Below are 27,361 nucleotides of genomic sequence, written 5' to 3'. Positions count from 1 at the left end.
ACATCACTGTTTACATGCCTCTGTGCAAGCACTAATCATATTATCATGTACTTAATGTCACCGAGCATTCTGTACTTTGTGACACACACATCCCTTCCCTCTGTGTCTCCGCACCCACCAGATTTCCTCCTACCTCTTAGGCTGATCCTCCTCTCTTTTTTTTTTTTTTTTTTTTTTGCAGGTCCGCCTTCCTGACTCAACCAATGGTGTTGGTGTTCCCCGGGCCAATCCCAGCCCATTTCCTTCTATTCTATTTTCTCTCTTCCTCTCTGTCTCTCCCTCTGCAATCCTATTCCAATGAATAGCATCAATCACTATCTACCCAGATTGACACAAATTTTACAGGTCTAGCCCCAGACATCTCTGAACTCCCAGATGCTTACATCCAAATACCTAACTGACAATGCTTCTCGGATGCCACAAAGTACCTCATTCTTAAGAAGCCAAAACAGAACAACGAACTTACTTCCATACAAAACTGAATGAATGAATCTGTGAACTAATAAACCAATAAAGACCATGTAAGACACAGACAATGTCTTGTTGAAATTATCATTGTTTTTGATTCCAGACAAATGGGGTGTGGGGAAAAGAAAGGCGATTTGGACTCGTTTTCCCAGACGGGATGAGGAAGCGCCGGAAGTATGACGCTCATTTCTTTAAGCCACCAGAAGCGCCTTGTGAGTCCATTCAAAGGGCCAGAGTTCCAAGAGTGAGGCGTGGGCGGGGCCTGCAGAAAGGGGCTGGGTTTGAAAAGACCAGATCTACCTTACCCACCCAGGTTGCGGGGCCTACTGGGGGTTCCTTCCACAGCTGGTGCGCGTGCGCAAGAGTGCGCCGAGGTTGTACCGTCGCAATATATGAAACTCAGAGCGGGCTGTGAGTTGAGGGTTCGCGAGGTCAGGGGTTCCTAGTTGCAGCGTGATTACCAACACCAGCTCCCTTCACTGTCCAAGACAGCGATTCCGCGGCTCCTCTCAGAACTGGCGCTTGGGAGTGACTGAACGGGCCCCTGAAGAGGAGCGGTGGCTCACAGGTATCACCCTCGTTGGTGGGCAGTGGGCAGTGGGCACGCGGGGGCTTGGGATTGGGAATCACGCTTGAGGGCGTCCATGCGGAACGTGCAGCTCCCCTCAGCTTGCTTGCAGTTACCCAATTTCCACGCTGCCCTCCAAGGTCTGTGCCTGAGAACCGGAGGAGGGCGCGAGCTGACTGGAGGGATGGAAACGTGGGCTGCGGAAGTAAGACTAGCGTGAGAGCAGCGACGGAGGGCTAGGGGTGGGCCGCGGGACGGCTGGGGTCAGGATCCAGCTCCGCTAAAGCAAGGATTTAACCACACTCCTGTCTCCTCTTCCATTCTGTAATAGGGGCAGTCTCCAGACGCTCAAAGTGGTTAGTATGTTATGATCAGCTGGTTTGGGAATGGCTGGTATTGATGCCTTATGGAAAAACCAAGTGTGACTGAATCAATCAACTGGGAAAGACAATGGAGTTTTAATTCCATATTGCCTTGTTTTCCCAGGCATTCCTGGCCACCTCCCTAAAACATTAAAACCTCCAAGTATCGTACTTATTTTAATATAGTTATTTCTCCATTTACTGTAAGTGACTTATATTCAGTCACTTATTTGCAAACTGTTTTCTGTTCCTCTTTATCTGCGCTAATCTCGCCACGTGGTTCTTACCTTAAGCAGCTGTCCCACCTACAACCTGTTTGATTAGAAATAACTCTCTTCACAGACAATACCCTTTTCCCATAATTAGCAGCTGTTCAAGTTCCTTGCGGCCGTAAAACCGTAGAACTGGTGCCACCTGATTATATTCGTCTAGCCGTCCACTACGACGTTCGGGTCCCTCCGTCACAGTGGCACCGGCTCTGTGTCTTAATCCTGAATCCCACCTTTATATCAGAGGCATCTATTCAGTACTTTAGAGTTTAACTGTTATATTTCTTGACTTTGTATATTCCAGTGTTCATGACTTACCATTTAAGCTACTTGAAGTCATGTCACACCTTGGATCTCTATCATCAAAACTGTTCCACCTCGGAAATCTTAATTAAATGCGGCATGCCATCCTGAACGTCTCTCCCTGTCCTAGCTCTGTAACTGTTTACAGTGAGTAATTCATTAATTTGTGTTTTTCACCTACAAACCTCCCAGTATATTTGTTGCTTTTTTTATTTCCTGAGTTGGATAGTTAATGCATCTCATTCTTGTTTAATTATATGTAAGGCTTTTCCATTGCCTATCAGGAGCTTCAGCTGTGCTCTTTAGATTTTGACGTACAATGTTTTTACTGTTTTTAGATACTTGCAGTTGTACATTTGATTCTCTTTTTTTTTTTTATTTTTTTTAGTAGCAAACATTTGAATTTTAAAGTAGGTTAAATTGTTTTTTCTATGTGGTTTTAATTTCTGGTTTTGCATTCTAGTAATAAATGTGGTTTCCACTATTGTTTACCATTTATCAAGGATTTTCTATTTGGTAGCCTAATAAATCACTTTCATAAACATTCCCATAGGTGCTTGAATAGAAACTACATTTTATCTAGTTCTATTTATTAGGCTAAGCATATTATTTATATCCATTATACTATTACTTTTTCGACTTTATCTGTCAAAGTCTAAGAAAGTTACCTAATATCCCATTTCTATTGTATCATTGTTGACTTCATTTCTTGTTTTCTGAGAATTTTGCTAAAAATGTTTCAAGTATGTTGTACATTTAATGATAGTTATATTTCATTGAGTTATAATCATTTAGTTTCCTCTAATGTATTTGTGCTTTTAATGCATTATAATTTTAATTCACTACACTCTTGAATATTTTTTGTTTGCCTGGTATTTTTTAAAAATCATTTTACTTTCAGTTTTGGAGTTCTCATTTTGGATGTCTTTTGAGTTTTATGTAGTTTGAGTTTAAATTTTTACACAGTACATTTATTGTTGCAATTAACGTCTTTGTTACTTTTACTTTTTAGCATAAAGCCTTTTCTATTTTGTCTTTGACATATGGCCTGTGAGCTTTTATTTTTTTTCCTTCTCCATTTTTGTTACTTTCAAAGTATCTGGGCCCATAGTTCATTTTTTTGTTGGACTCAATGATACTACTTCAGGACTATTCCACCAGTCATATTTAAGAGATCACTCTCGGCTGGTTGCTCACACCTGCAATCCCAGCACTTTGGGAGGCTGAGGTGGGTGGATCACCTGAAGTCAGGAGTTTGAGACCAGCCTGACCAACATGGTAAAACCCCATCTCTACTAAATACAAAAAATTAGCTGGGCATGGTGGCAGGTGCCTGTAATCCTAGCTACTTGGGAGGCTGAGGCAGGAGAATCACTTAAACTTGGGAGGCAGAGGCTGCAGTGAGCCGAGATTGTGCCATTGCACTCCAGCCTGGGCAACAAGAGCAAAAACTCCGTCTAAAAAAAAAAAAAAGATTCTTTTCCCATAGCATTGTGCTTGTTTTCTTTAATTGAGCTAGAGTGTAGAGGTGGTTCCAATTTGTTTTCTATGTCAGGTGAGATCATGAGTCCTCTAAGTGGGACTTTCATCTGCAGAAAACTTCACTGAGCCAGCTGCACCCTCATTGTTGTTTATTTTGTGCCCTCACGGGTTAAGGCTGAGTGGTATATTTTTAGAGCAAGTAAAGAAAGATCTGCCTGGAAATTGTTAGTGTCCTGAACAAATGCAATTGCATAAATCAAAAGTGGAGCTAATGAGGCCAGATCAGGAGGAGCGTGGATGTCAATAGTTGTGGCAGGTTTTCAGTCTATTGTATTACGGTGAGCCTTGGCAGATGTGAATGAGGAGAAAGATGGACTTGTGTTACGAGTTTGGGGAGATGTCAAGGAGCATTCCAGAGGGATTCATTGCAGGAAATGCTTGCTTCAGGGCAACCGGAAGCAATTTTCTATCCAGTGAGACCCAGGAATAGCCCAAGAAAGGCACCATTGCCCTTTTCCTCCCCGGGCCATGACAACATAAAAGGGATCTTTCAAGCCAGAAGACACCTGCCTCTGTGGCTTTTCACTTGCTGTGGGAAATCCTTTGGGGAGCTTGCATTCACAGATAAAAAAAAATTCTAAATAAATTGAATAAAGTTACAGGAAAATAATAGTACAACAGTGTGTCCATACACCCCTCCACTAATTTTTCCTATTAGTAACATTTTACATTAGTATAGTACCTTTGTTACAATTAATAATACTACATTAACTAAAGTCCATGCTTTATTCAAGTTTAATTTTTACCTAATGTCTTTCTTATATAGAATCCATCCAGTATACCACATTACATTCTGTTGTCATGCCTCCTCAGGCTTCTCTTGGCTGTGACAGTGTCTCAGACATTCCTTGTTTCTGATCATGCTGACAGTTATGAGGGAGTATTGGTTAAGTATGGAGAACCATCTGTTGGAATTTTATGTTTTTCTCATTATTAGACTGGGGTTATGAGTTTAGAGCAGGAAGATCACAGAGGCAAAATGCCATTTTCATCACATTATCTCAAGGCTACATCCTGCCAACATGACTTATTGCTATTGATGTTAATCTTGGTCACGTGGCTGAGGTGGTATTTGTCAGGTTTTTCCTCTGTAAATTTACCTTTCCCCTCCCCCAACATTTCCTCTTTGGCAGGAAATGCCTATGCAGAGTCCATACTCAAGCAGTGGGGTGGGGAGTTATGCTCTACCTTGTGGGTGGCTGAGAATTTGCATAAATTATTCAGAATTTTTCTGCATAGATTTATTCTCCCCCATTTATTAATAAGTTGCCATTTATATCAGCGTGGCTCATGAGTATTAATTTAATTGTTTTAATTATCTAATATTCTGTTGCTTATATTGTTCCAGATTTGGCCACAAGCTCTTTCATTTGGCTCCTGTGTACCTTTGATGTGCCCCAATAAATGTTTCAGTTTCTTTTTTTAAAAAAAAAATTTTTGAGCATTTTTTTACTTTCTGGCACTATAAGATGCTCCATGCTTATGTTGTATGAGCCTCAGTCCTAGAATCAGCCATTTCTCCAAGAAATCCTGGTTCCTATTGGAGAATGGTATTAGAAACCAAGATCTGAGAGCTAATTGTTCTTTTGCTGCTGGGCTGTTCTTGCTTCTAGACCTACTTAGCCAACAGAGCAAAGAAATAGGTGTTTATACTAATCTATGTATATATACATATATGTAAATATTTATGTAACCATCTTCATCTAATTCAGCCAAATACAAGTTCACACATAGGTCTCCAGCTCTAATCCATTATCACAAGGATTATTCTAGACTCCTTCCCTTGATTTTCTGTAAATTTCTAGTCAAACATTGAGAAACCTGGCTCTTACCACTCATCTGCCACTAAACTGTCTTTTAATAGTTCTGTGTGTCCTTCCCCTACTCTGTTCACTAATACTTATTTGAATGCTGAGTGATCTATTCAGGCAGGCATTGCCATGGACAAGGTCGCACAAGCTTTTGGCCAATAGGTAAGATCTAACATTGTAACATACATGTGTGCATATGATCTACTGAGTGCTTACTGTGTGTATCAAGAAATGAGATGAGAGCTCTTTTAATACCTATAATTTGATCAGATATTTTTATATCCATTTTACAGTTGAGAATGCAAATGCTCAGCTTTATACATATAGTAACTAGTACAGCTGAGATATAAACTCATGTATCTATGACTCCAAAGTATGTACTCTCATTTATATATTGCCTATAGCAGAGTTTCTAAACCTTGCAATTATCGACGCTTTGGGTAATTCTTTGCTATAGGGGGCTATCCTGTGTAGGATATTTAGCAACATCCCTGGCTTTGACTTCCTAGAGGCCAGGTACAATCTCTAGCTGTAACAATCAAAACTGTCTCTAGACATTGCCAAATTTCCCCTGTTGGCAAAATCTCCTGATTGAGAACTACTAACCTTTAATGATCATAATCAAAATGACACCTGAATAGTAAATTGCATCTGGACTTGGAGAACTGTAAATCAAATAGAAAAAGTTGTATCTGGACAGCCCCGAATGTAGTGACACCTATAATTTGGCAGGCTCTTTGAGACAACCCGTAAAGTTGTGCTCAGTTGTTATGAGAGATATTGGCTCCTGGGGGAATTCTTTTGAGTCAGAGTGTTTCCTACACCACGTTTATGGGTCTCATCTCCCTGCATTTGAGCTACACTCTGCAAAGACTCACACTGAAGAAAAATGCATATTATTCTGCTAGCAAGTTGTTTTTTGCCTTCTGAGTAAATTGGTGCCAAATATGACTAATAGTAGTCTTGTGAGTCTAAATGTTCAGTTGCGCCTAAGACATCCCTGGTGGGCATTGCATAATTGTCCATAGTAAGTCCTAACAGATACAAACTTTTCACTGTAGTCTGCGAATCCACTTTTTGATTTATTCCTAATAATAGTTTATAGATATTATTCTAGTATATTTTAAACAATTGTCACTTACCTTAATTTCTAGTGCTATTGTCAGTTTCACTCATAGAATTTTATTAGTATTTTAATAAGAACTTGGGGTAAGGTTTTTCAGTCATATCTATTCTGAAACCTTAATATCCTACCTGAAGTTTTGTGTTGCTTAATTTTAAGGTAAAAATGGTTTGCTACTTGATATAGAATAAATCTAATTGTAATTCAATTATGAAGTCTTTTTAAATCAAAGGACTCTTCATCATTTGTTTCGGTATGTCTATTTATCTGTGTGTGTCCTTTGGGAAACTGGTTAGGAGAAAGGAAAAGCATATTTTCTAGTTTTAAGAAAGGAAAATAAAATAGAAGGAGAATCCAGATATGTATTTTTCTTAGGCAATTTTAATAACAATAGTTATGTTTTAAAACTATGCTAATATATGTTTGTTACCTGTGGGTTAATTTCTATCTTTTTTCAGTTGCTCAGGTATCTGAATATTGGCTTTGTGTATAAAGTTCCTGGAGCTTTCCTTCTTACCGTGAAATAACTTGGCTTAAATCACACTGCATATAGTACACAGGTGCTTAGCTCAAGCCTGAGAATTACTGCAATCTAGTAAGGTGGATTTGAACTACTGTGGGAGTTCTATTTAGGAAGATGCAGCCTCTGAGCAAGTTGATGGCTATCTCAAAACCTCAAAACATGTCTCTACATGAACAAAGAGAGGTTCTGAGAGCAGATATCTCTTGGCAGCAGGAAACCATCCCCATCGTGGAGACACATGACTCTGAGGCATCTCGTCAAAAGTTCAGGCATTTCCAGTATTTGAAAGTGTCTGGGCCCCATGAAGCCCTGAGCCAACTCTGGGAGCTCTGTCTTCAATGGCTGAGACCAGAGATTCATACAAAGAAGCAGATTATAGAACTGCTGGTGCTGGAACAATTCCTGGCAATCCTGCCTGAAGAAGTCAGAACGTGGGTGAATTTGCAACATCCAAACAACAGTAAAGATATGGTGACCCTCATAGAAGATGTGATTGAAATGCTTGAAGGTGAAGGTAAGAATATAAAAAAATTGAAGGTAAAATACTTGACCTTTCCCATGTAAAGAGAAACTACCTTTTTTTGAGGTCAGAGGGTATCAGGTGCCAGATCTTGAAGGACTTTATACTACTCTATTAGGCAGCCTTGACTTTATTCTGTAAGTAATAGAAATAGAGAATTAGATCTCACAGATTGGGTAGGGGAGTGAGACAGTTTGATTTGCCAGTTAAAAATATTATGTTGACATCAATTTAGAGCAGGAGTTGGTAAAATATGGCACACGGGCCAAATATTTTTTAAAATAAAGTGTTATTGGAACATAGCTATGTCCATTTACATTTTGTCTATGATTGCTTTTGTGCTATGAGGAGAGTTGGGTACTTGTAGCAGAGACTGTATTGTCCGCAAAGTCTAAAATATTTGTTATCTGCCCCTTTACAGAAAAAGTTTACTGATGTCTCACGTAAAGGAGAGAGATCTGAGGGTTCTGAAAATAGAAAAACCAGTTAGGCTATTGTGATAGATTACATGTTAGAGAATGAGCATTGGGAAAGCAGGAGTTTGAACCTAAAGGAATTATAAACTTATAAATAGGATACCTTTTGACATAAATTCACATGTACTGGCCTGCATGAGTGGAATTTGGGAGTGGGGGGAGAAGTTGTAATACTTTAATTATGTGGCACATTTTATTTGAGGTTCCTGTGGGACTTCCACAATGAATAAACCAATATATAGTTAACAGTATGCCTTCAGTGTTCAGAAAGAGAAGATTTGGAAGCTTATATGTATGAACAGAGCAGTAGGAGAAATACAAATCCTTAGGGAGCATCAATATTTAAGAGCTGGTCTAGGTGTAACTATCAGTTACAGGAAATATAGAGGATAGTGGAACATGTTGAACTATACCATGATAATACCATTTGTAAAATCCAAACTGGGAAACTATAAGACAGTCCAGTTTTTAAGGGAAGGAGTATGGCAAAGTGATATGGAGATTAATTATACATCTTTTAAGTTTTTTAAATCATGTGAATGTGTGGACCTTATAAGATAAGAGGCCATGAACTGGATATATAATGAGGAATTATTGATTGGGGAGAGTGACTGTGTTGGTATTGTGGTTACATTTAGTCTTTGTCTAAAAAATATTTTTTAATGAGCAAAAGAAGAGAAGCCTAATAATTCCTAGAAAGTAATAATCTAGGAAATCAGAGAACCAGAAAAGATTGGTATCTGAATTAAGAAAGGAGAAATTTTCAAGAAGTGAATGTTCAACAATGGTATAACAAAAAGGTCCTATTAAGATCAATATTAAAAATAATTCATTGAAATTGTTGATTAGGAGTAATTTTAAGGTTTAGTTGGAGCAGTTTTAGAGGATTTGAGGGGTGCTTCTTTGTAGTGAGTTGTATTAGTTTTCTATTGCTACTATAATAAATTACCACAAACTTGGTGGCTTAAAACAACATGAATGTATTATTCTACAAGTCTGTAGATCAGAGATCCAACATGGGTCTCCCTCAGCTAAAATCAAGGTAAAGGTGGTACCGTTTTCTTTCTGGGGCTTATGTTCCCCTTCCCCTGTCTTCAAAGCTAGCAACAATGGGCCAAGTCCTTTTCACACTGCCACATCTCTGACACTTTATTCTGTTGTCATAGCTCTTGCTCACTCATGGTGCTTCTCACTGTCTCACCACACTGGGAAAGGTTCCTCACTTTTCAGGATTCATGTAATTAGGTTGTGATCACCTGGATAATTCAGGATGATCTCCCTCATCTTAAGGTCCTTGACTTTAATCACATCTGCAGAGTCCTTCTTGCCCTGTATCCAAGGACTAAGACGTGGATATCTTTGGGGGCTGCTATTCTGCCCATCATATGGGTTAAAAAACATAGGTTTGAGGTGGGAATGTGATCATGATTATAGACTATTCTTGAGAAATCTAGTAGAAAAGGCAAATGAGAGGTTGCAGGGTAATACAGAACTGAAGAAAGTCTTTTGGTTGTTTCTTTGGTTTGTCTGGTGGCTCTCTGAAAAACCTGCTCATAGGGCTTGCCCTTATTTTACCTAGCTCAAAAGTCACTCAGAACTGAGTTGGCTACCTGGGGTGTATTTGTCAAAAACATTTCATGGAAAATGTATTAGCTACTGCTGTCTGAGATAATAACAGTTGAGATGCTGAAGAATGATATGCTTTGAGGGAATAAGGGATTTTGAAAGCTCCCACATATTTCTGAAAATCTGGAAGACCGAAGACATGTTTAGAAAGACCTGAGAAAGCCCTAACTCTTATCTCTAGCTGACCTTCAGGTGCTACACAAGCAAGAAGTGAAGAACAATGTAGAGTTAAAAGTGTCTGACTGAGTGAGTGTGCCCTAATATACACAATGCAGCTGCAGAGACCAGGTGATGGTTTTTGTTTTTGATATTATTTTTATGTTTCAAGGCATTTAAGAAAATCTCTGTGATATTACAAGCTGACCACTAAGCTGAGGGAACAGATTCATGCAGGTAAACACAACATGGAATATAGACTTTACAAAATTAGTTCAAAAGTTACTAAATGAGCAATAACTACAACAGTTCGAGCCTCAAAATATATGAAGCAAATACAGAAGTGAAAGAGAAATAGATCAAGAATAATTATTGGAGATTTCACCCCAATTTTATTAACAGATAAAAATACTAGAAAAAAGATTAAAAAGGAAATAGAAGACTTGAGAAACACTATAAACTGACTTGAACTAACAAATATACAGAGTGTACTACCCAAAAAACAACAGAAGATACATTTTCAAGTATACATAGAATAGTCTCCAGGATAGATCAAATGTTAGACTAAAAAACAAGTTTCAGAACATTTAAGTAGATTGATATCTCATGAAGTATCTTTTCCAACTATAGCAGAATTAGAAATCAGTAACAGAAGGAAATCTGGATAATTCACAGATAAGTGGAAATTAACAGTCACATAATCAATGGGTCAAAAAGGAAAGCACAAAGGAAATGAAAAACTATTTTGAGAAATGGAAACAAAAATACAACATACCAACACTTATGACATACAGTGAAGGCATGGCTCAAATTATAGCTATAAATGCCTACATTAAAAAAAGAGATCTCAACCCTCTACCTGAAGGAACTAGAAAAAGAAAACCTAAAAGCAAGATGAAGAAAGAAAATAAATATTAGAGCAAAGATAAATGATGTGGAGAACACAAAAGTAATAGAACCAACAAAACTGAAAGTTGGTACTTTGAAAAGATCAACAAAATTGACAAAGGTATAGCTACACTGACCAAGAAAAAGAGGACTCAAATTACTAAAATCAGGAAAAGTGGGGACATCACTACTGACTTTGCATAAAATGAAAGGGTTCGTAAGAGAATACTACGAGCAATTAAATGCCAACAAATTAGATGCACTTAGATGAAATTCACAAATTCCAAAAACACAAATGACCAAAACTGACTGAAGAAATAGAAAATCTGAACTCAACTCACCAATAACAAAAGACTGAATTAGTTATTTTTAAAATTTCAACAAAGAAAACTCAAAGATGATATGGCTTTACTGGTGAATTCTACTAAACTTTTGAAAAATTAACACCAGTATTCTCAAACTCTTCCAAAAAATTGGAGGAACACTTTTTAACTTATCCTCTGAGGCAAGTACTAATCTGATGCCAAAGCCTGACAAAGACATCACAGCAAAAGAAAAATGGCAAACCAAATCCAACAGTATTTTAAGAGGACTATACAAAATGACTTAGTGGGATTTGTCCCAGGAATGCAAATATGGTTCAACAAATAAAAATATATCAGTGTTGTACATCATATTAATACAGTGAAAAGGGAAAAGTGCATGATTATCTCAATTGATGCAGAAAAAGCATCTGACAAAATCCAATGCCCTTTTATGACAAAAATTAAAAAAAAGACTAGAAGTGAACTCACTCAACCTGACAAAGGGCATTTATTAAAAAACCCACAGTTAACATTATACTTGATGAACTTGATGAACAAGTGAAAGCTTTGTTCTTAGAATCAGGAACAAGACAAGAATGTCCACTCTTGCCACTTCTATTCAATGTCATACTGAACGTTCTAGCTAGTGCAATTAGGCAAGAAAAAAAGAAAAGGTATCATGATTGAAAAGGAAGAAGTGAAACTATCCCTACTGGCAGATATTGTACTCTTATATAGCCAAAATTCTAAATAACCCAGTAAAAAACTATTAGACCTAATAAATTCAAAGTTGCAGGATGCAAGAGCAACAAAAATAGGTTATGTGCCTATAGCAATGAATGACCCTAAAAAGAAACCAAGAAAATAATTTCATTTATAATCTGTGAAAAATAAAAGAGAAGTGTAGGACTTGTCTGCTGAAGACTACGAACCATTGTTGAAATTAAAGACCTAAGTAAATCCTGCGTTCACGTATTGGAAAACAATATCATAAAGATAATACTCCCCCAAAGCAATCTACAGATTCAAATGCAATCCCTATCAAAATCCCAGCTGCTTTTTTTTTTTTCTGGCAAAAATGGACAATTTGATCCTAAAATTCATATGGAATTGGAAAGGACCCAAGATAGTCAAACTGCCTTCATAAAGAAGATAGTCTTACAATGTATACTTCTCAATTTCAAAACTCACTAAAAAACTGCAATAATCAAAGCTATGTGGTATTGGAATAGAATTAAGAGTCCAGAACTAAACTCATACATCTATGTCCAATTAATTTTTGACAAGGGTGCCAAGGCATTAAATGAGAAAATAATAGTTTTTCAACAAATGTTGCTGGGACCACTTGATTTCCATATGCAAAAGATTGGAGTAGGGGCCTTACCTCATATCATGCACAAAGGTTAACTCAAAATGGGTCAATTGTCTTTTTTTTTTTTTTTTTTTTTTTTTGAGACAGAGTCTCGCTCTGTCGCCCAGGCTGGAGTGCAGTGGCCAGATCTCAGCTCACTGCAAGCTCCGCCTCCCGGGTTCACGCCATTCTCCTGCCTCAGCCTCCCAAGTAGCTGGGACTACAGGCGCCCGCCACCTCGCCCGGCTAGTTTTTTGTATTTTTTTTAGTAGAGACGGGGTTTCACCGTGTTAGCCAGGATGGTCTCGATCTCCTGACCTCGTGATCCACCCGTCTCGGCCTCCCAAAGTGCTGGGATTACAGGCTTGAGCCACCGCGCCCGGCCCAAAATGGGTCAATTGTCTAAATATAAGAGCTAAAGTCATCAAATTCTGAGTAGAAAATATAGAAATAACTCTTCATCACCTTAAGTTTGGTAATCAATGCTTAGCTATGACACCAAAAATACAAGAAACAAAAGAAAAAATAGATAAATTAGACCATCAAAATTAAACACTTTTTTGCATCAAAAGACACCATCAAGGCAGCAAAAAACCTACAGAATGAGAAAAAACATTTTGAAAATCATATATCTGATAAGGGTCTAATATCAGGAAAATATAAAGAACTCTTACAATTCAATAACAAGATAAGCAACACAGTTTTTTAAATGGACAAAGGACTTGAATGGATATTTTTCCAAAGAAGATATACAAATAGCCAAAAAGTATAGGAATAAATGTTCAGGATCACTAGTCATTAGGGAATTGCAACTCAAAACCATAATGACACCCACTAGGATGGCTATAATAAAGGAAAAAGAATAGGGTTAGCTAGGATGTAGAGAAATTGTTTGGAATTGTATGTCGTTGTTGGCAATATAAAGTGGTTGAGCCACTGTGAAAAACAGTTTGGTGGTTCCTCAAAAAATTAAACATAGAATTACCATATACCCCAGAGAATTCAAGACACATATTCACATTAAGAAGTGGAAACAACCCAGATATCCATCAACTAACGAATGGATAAACTGTGCTATATACCTACAATGGAGTATTATTCTGCCGTAAAAAAGAATAAAAGTACTGATACATGTTTAAAAAAAAATGTTTGGAACTCCAAAACATTATGCTAAGTGAGAGAAGTCAGACACAAAAGGTCACATACTATATGATTGAATTTATGTGGAATGTCCAGAATAGGCAAATTGTAGAGACAGTATGAGGAAAGGGAGTGTATGGGAGTGACTCCTAAATGAATATGGGGCTCTTTCTGGGTAATGATAATGTTCTGGAATTACACAGTGGTGATCATTGCACAACATTATGAATGTATTAAAAGCCACTGGATTATATTCTTTAAAATAGCTAATATGGTGAATTTTACATTTTACCTTAAACTTAGTTCTAAGCTTAATAGAGAATGAAGTGACTTCACTAGAGCCATGATAGAATGGGAGAAAATTAAAGAATCAATGTAGTGTAGTGGGACTCTGATAAAAGTTGGAGAATATACAAAAAGCAAGGACATGAAAATTGAAAGGATAGGAGGATGCAGTTATCGATTGATTTATCTAATTTTATATGCATGGTAGGATAGTTCTAAGTAATAAAGACCAGAGTATGAGCAAGGAAGTAGATTGGTTGCTGATGGTTATTAGAGATAAGAAATTCAAAGTTCTATCAGTCTGGGTTGCTGGAAGGGGTGTCTGTGTCAGTGTTGAAGTAACCTATTAAAAGACTGTCAGGATTTGGGGTGAAAAGCAACAATGGGAACCAAGTAACCACAGTTTTTATTGGCCTAGTACAATTACTTTAGTGTTGGTCATTCACAATACACTAGGCTCTCTGAGGGCAGGTATTTCTGTATCTCGCACATAGGAGATAGTAAATATGTGTTGAAAAAATGAATGTGTGATAGCTTAATATATTATAACATCAAGAACAGTATAGTTAAATGGCATAAACCAGTAAGAAATATTTTTGCATGACAGAAAATACTAGGAAGTGGAAGGGAGGTACAAGTAGATCAGAACAATTTCCAAGATCATAGTGCTTACAGGATGGAAAAAGGTGCCTTTGATGATGCCAAGATCCATTTAGCAAGGGAGAAGGAAGAGTCTATAAAGAACTTGAGAATGTATATAGATGTTTCTTTGAATGGAATGAGGGTTTCGGAGAACACGATGCTAAAAGTTCAAGAAGGGGAGGTCAGCAGAGAAGAACTAAGGAAAGAAAATGATATTTAGAGAGAGCAATAAATAAGAGGATAGCTGATTGGAGGCATTTGTACCTTTCCAAGATACCTCAAGAATTTCCAAGAATGTCAACAACAAGGAACAACATTGTACTGACCTAAAGATTATAGAATTGAGCAGACTGACATTCTACAAAGTGTTATATAGACTTGAATAAAGTTAACAGATCTCAGGGCCAGGCTCACACTTGTAATCCCAACTCTTTGGGAGGCTGAGGCAGGAGGATCACTTGAGGCCAAGAGTTCAAGACCAGCCTGGGCAGCATTGAAAGATCCTGTCTCTAAAGAAAAAAAGAAAAAATATAAAACAAAAAACAAACTTTATCCAAGCATGGTGGCACATGCTTGTAGTCCTTGCTATTCAGGAGGCTGAGGCAGGAGGATTGGTTGAGCCCAGGAGTTTGAGACTGTAGTGAGGTGTGATTGTACCATACTGCACTGCAGCCTGGACTGAGCGAGACCCTCTTTTAAAACAAACAAAATAAAAAGTTAGACCATAATATTTACAGCATTCACATGGTACGTTGCTGAGAAATTTGGATTTTTGTTTGCTTTTATTCAGACAGGGTTTCACTTGTCACCAGGCCTGGAGTGTGGTGGTGCGATCACCACTCACTGCAGCCTCGACCTCCTAGGCTCAGGTGATCCTCCTCCCTCAGCCTCCCAAGTAGATGAGACCACATACACACACCACCATACCTGGCTAATTTATTATTATTATTATTTGCAAAGAAAGGGTCTCCCTATGTTGCTTAGGCTGGTCTTGGATGCTAGGCTCAAGCATTCCTCCCACCATGGCCTCCCAAAGTTGTTGGGATTACAGGTGTGAGCCACCAGGCCTGCCCTGATAGTGTTTTAAGAAGTCCCCATGCAGTTGTTTAAATTATTGTTGAACCCAATTATACATTTATAATGGAGAATTCATGCTGATTATTATGTAACTGCATGGTTTTAAGATTTCTGGGGGGTTTCAAAGGTCACTAAAAGTTTTAAAATGGGGTTGGAGATGATACAGGTTTGCCAAATCTTTTTAAGTAAAACATTTTTTAAATCAATAACATATTAGAAGACATTTTAACATCAAAAGAAAGTCCCTTATATTGAATAAATATAATGTTGTAACAAACTTACTACATTGTTTCTGCTCTTTTCATTTCACCCTGAATCAGTGAAAACTTCACAGACCAGTGTGACACTTGAGGATCACTGATGTAACTCATGAATCTTCCACAGTGGCCCCTGGATAAACTTCTCACTGAATGGCTGGATAAGAGAATTGGTTGTCCCTCAGAATTTTATGTTTTGAAAGAAGCAATAGTTCAAGGTGGACAGGTTGCTTAGGTCTGTGTATAGTAAGCACAGAGCAACCTACAGGAAAACAATCCTTGAAAAGAATTCTCTTTGGAGTGTTTGAAGAAGGGATTGGTTGGATAAAATATTATAAGCTCCAAGTAGAATTACAGCCTGTGACGGCTACGCTGTAGTTAGGCTTTAGTTATGACAGAATTAGTTATTTTTTGGAATCTGCTATAAGCATAGATGAGGTCTGAAAATATTATTTTGTCCCTCTTTCTGATTCAATAGATCTCAACCCATGGAAGCATATCAGAATCACATTTAAAATATTTTAAAAATACAAGGTCTAGGCCTGACCTTTGGAGATTGTGTTTGCTGGTAGGGCCTGACATTATTTTTTTCAAAGTTCTATGGATAATTCCTGTGAATATCATATTAAAACAACTATAATTATTAAAAGTTCCTCTAGGGCAAAACTTGTCTCCCTAATATTTTCTTTCCTCTTCCTCAGATATGCCCTGCAAGGACTCTGCCCCACAGATGGGGAACATTAAGGAGAAAATGAAAGCTGGCTCACGAACAGGCAAACCACAGGTGAATTAGGATTCTAGTTGTTACTGAACATATATGCTCATTTTTAGTATTACCTGCTTTCAATTTTTTGATCTTTGAACTTTTGCCAAACATGGTTCCATCCAAGAACATAAGACTTTTATTTTCCCACAGGACACTGGACCTATTTTAGTTGGTGATATACTCTTAGCCATATAGTCGCTCTGTGTATCTGTTCCCTCAAGAATATAGTTTTATTTTATCTGTAGACGCTATAGATGTAGAGCCTACTCAGAAAACGTTGACATTTAAGGCTCAAGAGTAGAATCCAGAGCAATGTCACTTACTACACAAGAGTAGAAGAAACCTCAAAGCATACTAAAAAGACAGGACCAAAAGATGTAGGGGAAAACCAGGGAAATATGATGTCACTGAGGCCAAGGAGTAAGAATATTTAAGGGAGAAATGCTTTAAAGCGTCAAAGTAATACAGCCCAAGTAGTGTCTATTCACTCACGGAGATACTAAAATGCACAGGAATCTAAGCCAGATGTGGTGTGTTGAGGAAAGAGGAAGTGAGGAAGCAGACAAAATTAATGCAGACAACTTATTCATAAAGACTGGCTTGAAGGAGAGGAACGGAAGACATTTATATATTTCAGTGAGATTGGAGGTGCCACTAAAGACAAGGTTGAGGATGCTGGAGAGAGAAGTGGAATAATTGATGGTGTGATAAACGAGGGAATGTATTCATTAGCCAATATTTATGTAGTGCATAATATGCCAGATACTGTTCTGAGGGCTGAAAATACAATTGATAAATAAAACAAAATCCCAGCCTTGTGGAGATCACATTCTAGTAGAGGTATACAGGCAAATACAAGCAAATAAGGTAATTGTAGAGAGTAATAATTATTACATAGAAAATAAACAATGCAGTAGTAACTGATTAATAGGGAGGCTACTTTGGGCAGTCAGGCAATCTTGCCCATTTGATGAGTGATGTTAAACTGTGAGTCCCAAATCAAAACAGTTATCAGGCAGCATTTCTTAATCAAAGAAAATGCCCTACCTCTCCTCCCACGAGAGCCTACATTTTAATTACAAATTTCCATCAGAACTACCACAAATTCTTCCTGTTTTGAACTCCTTTTAAGTAAATTATTTGTATGGCATAGTAATTTTTTGTTCCACAGTTATTTCAGTTGTCTTTTTTTCCCCTCAACCATAATGTACGCTACTGTAGAATAAGGACTGCACTTCACTTTTCTTTTATATCCCTAACAGAGTATATATAGTACCAATTTGTTTGGCCCTTACTACAATTTGATTTTCATCACTTAGAACCTCCTATCAATTTCTGGTGTATTCTGACTCCTACCCTATTCCTTCAAATCCATTCCTCCTCTGGTAGTGTTTTGGGGAGTGACACCTTTGATTAAAAAGGAACTTGATGTTTTAGGAACCAGTGACATTCAAAGATGTGGTTGTGGAATTCAGCAAGGAAGAGTGGGGGCAACTGGACTCTGCTGTAAAGAACCTGTACAGGAATGTGATGCTGGAAAACTTTAGGAACCTGAATTCATTGCGTAAAGGTGGTTTCTATATGTTTACCTAATCTGTCCATTTAGTAGTCTCTTCCTACTGTTAAAAGCTATAGGACTGCTGAAGTGACTGAGTTCACTTTTGGGTCGGGGTTCAGGTTTGCTAATATCCTTTGGACACAGTAGCTGATTTTCTGACTGAATCTGGATGAAAGTCCTTTCTGATACTGAGCCAGAGATACACAAGTCTATGGTGCTCTTCTGGCCTTGCCCTTCAGCAGCTTAGATTACTGTGTCAGGATAGAATTATCTTCTCTATAAAAATGTCTGAAGTGTCATATATGTTTGTTGTTGTTGTTCTTTTTATTTTCTCCATGAACAGCATATCTACTTTCCAAACCAGTTGAGAGCCTTAAGTTGGAGAGTAAGAAAAAAAGATGGATAATGGAGAAAGAAATACCAAGGAAGACTGTTTTTGGTAAGAATCAGGTAGATATGAGGCCATAGTAAGAAGCTTCTGTTTCTTAAACATACAGACAATGCACAACCCAATCTTTGAATTGTTAGTTGGGAAGGAGATAGCAAAACCTAAACTTTAGTGGGGAAAAACACATCATTGGCTTTTGTTCACAGGTTCTTTTTCTTATGTGGTAAAATAGTCACATAAGGTTAGGGATAGGACCACAGACACTTAAAGCTATGTGACCTGAGAGAGCCTTTCTACCAGTTTCCTCATCTGTAACATAGAGTTAATAATAGTATCTACCTCCAGGTTACTGTGAGGACTTAAATGAGTTGGTGTGCCTAGTATACTTAGAATAGTGCATGGTGCGGCCGGGCGCGGTGGCTCACGCTTGTAATCCCAGCACTTTGGGAGGCCGAGGCGGGCAGATCCCGAGGTCAGGAGATCGAGACCATCCTTGCCAACATGGTGAAACCCTGTCTCTACTAAAAAATACAAAAAATTACCCAGGCGTGGTGGCAGGTGCCTGTAGTCCCAGCTACTCGGGAGGCTGAGGCAGGAGAATGGCGTGAACTTGGGAGGCGGAGCTTGCAGTGAGCCGAGATAGCGCCACTGCACTCCAGCCTGGGCGACAGAGACAGTGCATGGTCATGGTAAGTGCTACATCAATGAAAATTAGTCCACCTAACTTTGAATGTTATTCTTTATTTTAAAGAAAATAAGTCAAGTTTATACTAGAGTGATTTCTAGTAATCTTCCATTTTTCCTTTTTTTTTTTTTTTAAACTGTATCACTTATTTTATTTTCTGGAAACGGAGTTCTCACTGTGTTGCCCAGACTGGCCTCAAACTCCTGAGCTCAAGTGATCCTCCTGCCTCAGCTTCCACCTGGAGAACTTCTTAACTTTTGCCTTAACTCCCTATCTTCATCATTTTTGTTTATTCTTCATTCTTGTTAATACTTTGTAAGAGAAAATAAAATTGTGATATTAATATAAGTTCTAGTAAGTATAGAAAAGTAAAACAAGGAATATAACTCGCTCATTACTTCAGTATCCAGAGCTATGCAGTATTAACATTTTTTTTAAGCCATTTTCTTTGTTTGTGATGTTGTATCTCTGAGGTTTCTGAATATTTGTTTTCTGAAATTGTGGAACAGTTTTCAAAATTTTTCCAGAATTCATCAGGAACACGTCATTTTTTTTTTTTAATTTATTTATTATTATTATACTGTAAGTTGTAGGGTACATGTGCATAATGTGCAGGTTTGTTACATATGTATACTTGTGCCTTGTTGGTGTGCTGCACCCATCAACTCGTCATTTACATCAGGTATAACTCCCAATACAATCCCTCCCCACCCCCCCATGATAGGCCCCGGTGTGTGATGTTCCCCTTCCTGAGTCCAAGTGATCTCATTGTTCAGTTCCCACCTATGAGTGAGAACATGCGGTGTTTGGTTTTCTGTTCTTGTGATAGTTTGCTAAGAATGATGGATTCCAGCTGCATCCATGTCCCTACAAAGGACACAAACTCATCCTTTTTTATGGCTGCATAGTATTCCATGGTGTATATGTGCCACATTTTCTTAATCCAATCTGTCACTGATGGACATTTGGGTTGATTCCAAGTCTTTGCTATTGTGAACAGTGCTGCAATAAACATACGTGTGCATGTGTCTTTATAGCAGCATAATTTATAATCCTTTGGGTATATCCCCAGTAATGGGATGGCTGGGTCATATGGTACATCTAGTTCTAGATCCTTGAGGAATCGCCATACTGTTTTCCATAATGGTTGAACTAGTTTACAATCCCACCAACAGTGTAAAAGGGAACACGTCATTTTATATCCTCTTTTCACCTAACATACCATCATGAGTGATTACCTATTTCACTCATCTTCGAAAATGTGGTTTGTAATTCCCATAAAATATTCAATTATATCATAATATATTTAACCATTCCCCCCACCCCGCCACTGTTGGACATTTAAGTTGTTGCCAATTTTTCAGGCATGTCTGATAACTTCCATAGGATACCCTATTAGAAGAAGAACTTGGCATTAGAGTATAAATTTATTTAGTTGTCTTATATTATGCTAAATTGTCTACAGAAAGGTTATACCAATTCATACTCTCACTAATAATAGAGTATTATTATCTCTTTATTATCATCCTAGCAAACACTGGGTATTATTTACCTGAATTCTTTATTAATTTGATAGGCAAATTATTCTTCTCTTCCTTTCTAAGGTAAATACCCTCTGTCCCTGCTCCCATTGTGCTTTGGACCTCATTTACCCCTACCTTTTCTCATTTATATTTTCACCATTTCTGTCTCATTTTTCCATCAGCTTTTTAACCTTTTCTGGTCATTACTGATTTTTAAAAGTTTTCTTTCAACCCTACATCCTCCTCTAGCTATTACTCTTTTTCTTACCTCTTCTTTGTAGCCAAACTTCTCAAGTACTTTATGCTTGTTTTTCTCATTTCCTCACCTCCTATTCCATACCCCATTTCAATTTAGCTCTTACCCCAGACATTCACCTGAAACAGTTGTTGCTAAAGTTTTTAATGACTTCATGTAGCTAACTCCAGTAGATATTTTTGAGACATTCCTTATCTCACTTGAATTCTTAGCAGTAAGTTCCACTGTTAACTATGCCTCTTTCTTAAAACATTTTTAGGTTCTTGTAATACTTCTGATGTTCCTCTTTGGTTGGCTATTCTGTCTTTAGCAGACTTAGCTTTCTGTAGCTATCTGATAAATTTCAGAGTTTGCCAACATTTTATCTTGTTTTGTCTTCTCTTCTTGCTCTTTTCTTCCCTAGTTTATTACATCCACAACTAGAACTTAAATTATTTCACATGTATGTAGGGGACTTACAGATGTATATCCTTAGATCAGACTTTTTCTCTGGAGATTTATATATGCTATGACATTTCTCTGGGATATCTTAAAGATGCCTTAAATTCCATGCAACCAAAGTCTGATTTTGTTTTCCCTTTCTACTCTTCTATTATTCCCTGAGTAAATGACACTGCCCTCTACCTAGTTACATGAGATACAGTTTATTCTTGACACAACTTCTTCTCCTTCACTTCTCTAATATTTGTTCCTTTTTACTTCCCCACTATCTCTTGAATGTCTCCACTTTTGTCCAACTGCAGTGCTGCTATGCTAGTCCAGGTACCATCATCTCTCACCTGAACCACCACCTTGGCATACTTCTTAGCTCTATTATTCTTGTCCCAACTCCAATCTTGGAACCATACTGCAACCAAGGAGATCGGATTTTGTGATCTGCATTTTTTAAATACTATATTGATTTCAGTATTGTTAATTTCACATTTTATTCTCTGCCTACTTCTCCAATCTCATCTTGCACCACATCGTCCCTTCCCTCTTTATACTCAAGCCACACCTATCTACTTTCAGCAAATCAACATCAAATATATATTAAGCATCTACATACTGTGTCCTAAGCACTCTCACAGGTGTTGGTGTGCAGCAAAGAAAAGATGATTCTAAAGGAATGCATTCTGGTTGTCCCTGGAATGTGGCTTGCTGTCTCCCATCCCAGCTTTTGACATAGAACGCTCTTCCCCCTGTCCTTTACCTAATTGACCCTTATTCCTCAGATCCTAAATAAGTGCACGTTTCCTTAAGGAAGTCTTTCTGACTTGGTTTTTTCTGTTGTACACTTATACAGCACCTTACTCTTCCTTTTAGCAGTTATCACAATTATATTTTACATGTATCTCTGTGAATATTTGTCTCCCACATTAGGCTGTATGTTCCTTGAGGGTAGGCATAATGTTTCTTTCTACCCTACCTTTACATCTCCAGCCTGTGGTGCAGATTCCTATAGGAATCAGAGAAAAAAGGATGGATGGATAGATATTAGATAAGAAAGGCAAAAATTATTTTTTGGGTTGTCATTTAGTAAAGGGCTGTTTATGTGGTTTATTGGTTAAAACCGTAGGGGTTTTTAATTAATGTATTAACATCTTATGTAAATTCTGTGGATCGCAGTTGTGGCAAATGGAATATCTCAGTTTTGTTTTTTACTTTTATTCATGGTGACTGCCACACGTTTTTTAAACTTATGTAACTGTATTTCCCCATTGTTTTATATCTGTTCATTTTATACATGTTTTTCCATCCTAAAACTAGGAAACATTTTCTGAGTATATTCTACTTTTATCTATCTCCTCATCTAAACATAATAAATTAATCTGGAATTTACTTCAATAAATGTAAGTTATTTTCTCAAATAGTTAATGGATTGTGGTGGATTAAAGATGACTACAAAATCTATGTCATAGTCTCCATCATGATGTAGATTTTGCCAAGGCAGGAGGATTTCTTGAAGCCTGGAATTCAAGACCAGACTGGGCACCATGGCAAGACACCATCTCTACAAAAAATAAGCTGGGCATGGTGGTGCATACCTGTAATCATAGCTGCTTAGAGGACTGCTTCAGTTCAGGAGTTGGAGGTTGCAGTGAGCTATGATTGTATCACTGCACCCCATCCTGGGCAACAGAGCAAGACCTTGTCACTAAAAAAAAAATAATAAAAAAGAGTGAGGAAGTTATATGAAAAATGAGTTGTACAAACATGAGTAACAAAGATTTAATTAGGGAAATATAATTGGAAATTCTGCTATTACATAAATACTACTAGAACACTGTTTTTGGTTATCTGTTAAAAAGATTACCCAAAACATAGTGACTTAAAAGAGCAATCATTTTATTCTCAAATTTTGTGAGAAGACTGAGGAGTTCTTATGTTTCATACGATGTTAGCTAGGATTGCAGTGTTCCAGGGCTCAAATGGGATGGAATGTCCAAGATGGCACATCATATGGGTGAAAGTTAATGCTGGCTGTTCCTCGGAACTTAACTGTTCTTATGGGCCAGAGCACCTACATGTGGCCTCTCTTTGAGGCTTGGGCTTCTCACAGCAAGGTGGCTGGGTTCTGAAAGGCAACATTCTGAGAGAAATCAGAAGCTGTCACCTTAAAGGCTAGGTCCAGAAGTGGCAGAGTATCACTTCTGCCACATTCTATTGGCTTAGCAATCATTGGATCCGCCCAGATTCAAGGAGAAGCAGAATAAACTCTACTTCAGTATGGGGAGAGTGGCAAAGAATGTGCAGCCATTTTGATCTACATTAATCTGTCCTCTGGTTACAAAATACCTGTGTTCTTCCCCCTTGAAAAATACATTTACTCTATCCTAAGACCCCCAAAGTCTTGCCTATTATGGCATCAAGGTTGAAGTCTAGGATCTCATCTAAATTAGGTCCAGGTTTGGAATACATTTCTCTCTCTGAAGACTTGTGAATTAAAGGAACAAGCTATCTGCCCCCACACACCTAGTGTACACTGGTGAGGCAGAGACAGGAAATTTTTTAAAAGAATAGAACCAAAGAACAGATTTGATATGGGAGATGAAGGACAACGGTTATTCAGTTTTTTTATGGACTCCAGTATAAATATTAGAAAAGCAATGACTCAAACAAAAATGAAGACATTGAAGTTTTTTTCCAACATGGAAGATGACTTCAGTCTCTCATTTGTTAAGCTAGAGGACTACGATAGTCAAGTGGAGATGTCCTAGAGAGTGATGAAAACAAGGAACAGTAATGTGAGTGCAAAGCTGACATGATTTGGTCACCAATAAATGTTGGAGAATAAAATTATTAGGCATGCTTGAAGTTACAAGAAAAAAGTCAGTGAAATTTTATTTTTAAAATATTGCTAGAATATAGAGTATACAGAGTATATAGAAGCTAAGTGAGAGGAATTTTGAGAAATGAAGTGGAACATAAAACAGAAATGAGGACAAGTGAAAGGAAAAGACCCAATCTTAATTAGAACAGGTAAAGTTTTGAGTTCTAGGAAGTACAGTAGAAAACTACCAAAGCACTAATGTTGGAATCAGGAGTTATTTTGAGCCCAGAAAAAGGACTTCCTGCTATCTTACATTATAGTTCTTTTTGCCTTTGTTATATTTAGGGAGTAATTGTGGCTGTATGGAAAAGGAGGGGCACTAAGATTGCAAGTTTGCTTTTAGCTGGTTAAGGTATGGTGCCTGGGAATACAGACATATTCTTAAAATTAGGAGTAAATTGGTATTTTATAGAAAGGAATATTTATTACTGGTGAACAGCTTGGGATAAACAAGATGCTAGAAGAAGGAATATTAGAGCCTTCACACACTAGTTACGAACCAGTGATAACTTGAATTATGATATGATATGCCACCCCCCATCCTTGTTCATATAACCATATTTTACTTGAGCCCTATATAGTTTTATATAGTTTTTTAAATAGTCCCAAATAGCTCTATTTTATTTACTAACCTCTTTTTAATATTTTTGTACCATTTATTTATTTTATAAGTATTTTTTTCTAACCTTGCCACACATTTCCATTCTGTGTTTAAGACCCGTGATATATACATGTACCTTATACAGTTCAGCCTCCATTTCCTAATGAAGCAGTTTCCTTTCTAGTTCATGGCATTTTTTATTTCTCTTTAGACATGCAGAGTATTTCTGGAGAAGAATCATCCCATGGAGTGATGATAACAAGGTTTACTGGAAGTGGACACCCTTCTTCAGATGTCTGGAAAGGTGAGAATTGGTTACATAGGAACCAGAAAAAATGGGACATAAATTTGCCACAAGAGGCTTTCATTCCTGAGACAACCTACACTGAGGAGGAAGATTTTGAGTGTAGTGAAAATAAGGAAAGCTTTGATATTAATTCTGTTAGCTCAATTTGTGCTATACAACAGGGAATTTCTTCAAGAAAGGGGTCTCCAAAATGTGACAAGTTTAAAACTCACTTCAAATTTAATTTAGACTCAGTAGGTAAGCAACATTTAGAATATGAATATGGGAATGACTTGAGTCTAAGTACAGATATTCAGCACCAAAAAAGTCATACTACAATGAATTCCTATGAATGTTATCAATGTGGGAAAGCCTTCTGCCGAAGTTCATCCCTTATTCGACATCAGATCATTCACACAGGAGAGAAACCCTATAAATGCGGTGAATGTGGGAGATTCTTCAACCGACGTACAAACCTTACTAAGCATCAAAAACTTCATGCTGAAGCAAAGGCCTGCACAAGCAATAAATGTGGAAAGGCCTTCAGTGAAAGTGAAGACAGTAATAATCCAACACTCCGTTTTGGAAATAATTTCTATGAATGTGCTAACTGTGGAAAATCCTTCAACCGGAGCTCCTCTCTTATTCGACACCAAATGATTCATACAGGAGAGAAACCATTCAAATGTAAGGAATGTAATAAAGCCTTCAACAGGAGTTCAAACCTTGTTAAACATCAAAAACTGCATACTCGAGTTAAGTCCTGAAAAAAGAAAAAAATGAAAGATTAATTACCTTCAGTCAGAATGCAGAACTCATTCAACATCATGAATTTATGCTGGATAAAATCTCATGAATATAATGTAGGAAAACATTTGTCAGATTATTCTTTAAATGATATCACAGAATTAATATTGGATAGAAATATTATTGGATAGAAATCTGTTTGAAGGAATTTTCCTGGTTTTCAGATGAAGCCATAAGGCTTTGGAGTTAAACATGGTATCACCGTACAAGTGTTTGTGTATCATTATTTTGATATCCATTACCCTTACCTCTCCCTAGTTCATAAATAGGTCTATAGCATACTAATATCCACTTGATTTATTGATGAAGTAAACATTAGGCAAAACCAAACAATACTCTTGGAGTTGATATTTAACAAAATTCAGCCCTTATAAGAAGGTCACAAGAAATCAGGAGCTCATGAAAATATAAGAGAACACTTCTAAGGACAGAAATCTCTGAATTAATGGCTAAGACAACAGTAACAGCCATTTACTCCATTCCTGACAATACTCTTTGCTGTCTTGCTACTGAATGGAGACTAGAGTTGGGATAGGGTTATCAGTTGCAATGGGAGAAGTATGTATTGCTGTTAATCTATATGTATTGTTAAAATCTGCATTTGTTTAAAGTACAGCAGGTCCTTGAAAAATGTTTTTGTTTTGTTATAATGTTATAATTGTTATGATGTTGATGAGAAAAATATCGATTCCCAGCCAGGGACACTGTGTGGAGTTCGCACACTCTCCCCATGTCTCCAGGTGCTCCAGTTTCAAACCCCAAAGATGTATACATTAGGTTAATTGACATATCTAAGTTATCTCAGTCTGAGTTTGTAAGGGAGTGTGCCCTGCAGTGGAGTGGCTACTAATCAGGGTTGGTTCCCACCATTGCCCTGAGCTGCTAGGATGCTCTCTGTCTACCCATGGCCCTGTACTGGAATAACAGGGTAAATAATTATCTTACCTGTTTTTATTAATCCTTCTTAAATGTGTATATAGCTCAGATTTATTTTAATGTCTAATATTGGAAATATTTGGGGTCTTTAGAAGTTTGATGATGTTGTGATGAGACATTTGCCATAGGAACTTAACTCTTGTTTGTATCCATTAGTCTACGGTAAAGTCAGTTTTGTTATACATCATTTCACTTAAAGTTGCAGTTCCTAAGAACCTATTAATGATGTTCAGTGCAGACTTACTGTACCTTTGGGAACCTAGGCTGGAGAGACATCCATAGCCTTAGGTATATCATTTATACCAGACATTATGAGGTTACTAAAGTCTCCTAATACTCTGTACACCAGAACTCTGCCTTCTGTAAACTACCTCAGGATCCCATCTGGTTCTTGAGCCAAGAAGTATGACTTAATCTGCCCCAAAAAATTCACACTGGAGACATTCCCAATTAATGATGATGGTAGCTTTTTGTGAAAGTTCATACTTTATTCAAAGGCAGAAAAGGTATACTGGAGTGAACTCCTATGATTAGTTAAATAATGTCAAAA

At 37.5% G+C, this 27,361-nt stretch overlaps 1 protein-coding gene across 5 annotated transcripts; it reads left to right on the top strand.

Moving 5' to 3' along the window:
- Positions 1 to 544: 544 nt before the first annotated feature.
- On the top strand, positions 545 to 27,361 carry ZNF215 (zinc finger protein 215). Of its 5 annotated transcripts, XM_025356786.1 has the most exons (7): positions 545 to 1,036; positions 1,972 to 2,117; positions 6,905 to 7,483; positions 16,394 to 16,476; positions 17,896 to 18,028; positions 18,360 to 18,455; positions 24,994 to 27,361. In XM_025356786.1, the coding sequence occupies exons 3-7, from the start codon at positions 7,084 to 7,086 to the stop codon at positions 25,833 to 25,835; spliced, it is 1,554 nt and encodes a 517-aa protein (XP_025212571.1). In that variant the 5' UTR covers positions 545 to 1,036; positions 1,972 to 2,117; positions 6,905 to 7,083; the 3' UTR covers positions 25,836 to 27,361. The 5 variants fall into 5 exon arrangements, with proteins under 5 accessions (XP_025212571.1, XP_025212573.1, XP_025212572.1 ...); XM_025356788.1 differs by lacking the exon at positions 17,896 to 18,028; XM_025356787.1 differs by lacking the exon at positions 17,896 to 18,028 and having other exon boundaries at positions 545 to 1,176.

This window comes from Theropithecus gelada, chromosome 14 (genome assembly GCF_003255815.1).
Source record: "Theropithecus gelada isolate Dixy chromosome 14, Tgel_1.0, whole genome shotgun sequence".
Taxonomy (NCBI): Eukaryota; Metazoa; Chordata; class Mammalia; order Primates; family Cercopithecidae; genus Theropithecus; species Theropithecus gelada.
The sequence above is the reverse complement of the archived record's forward strand: the minus strand, read 5'-3'. Positions and strand labels throughout refer to the sequence as shown.

Coding starts and splice junctions, on each gene's coding strand:
- ZNF215 (XM_025356786.1), top strand. CDS start 7,084: ATGCAGCCTCTGAGCAAGTTGATGGCTATCTCAAAACCTCAAAACATG. Junction 16,477..17,895: donor CACGAACAGGCAAACCACAG/GTGAATTAGGAT, acceptor TTGATGTTTTAG/GAACCAGTGACATTCAAAGA. Junction 18,456..24,993: donor ACCAAGGAAGACTGTTTTTG/GTAAGAATCAGG, acceptor ATTTCTCTTTAG/ACATGCAGAGTATTTCTGGA.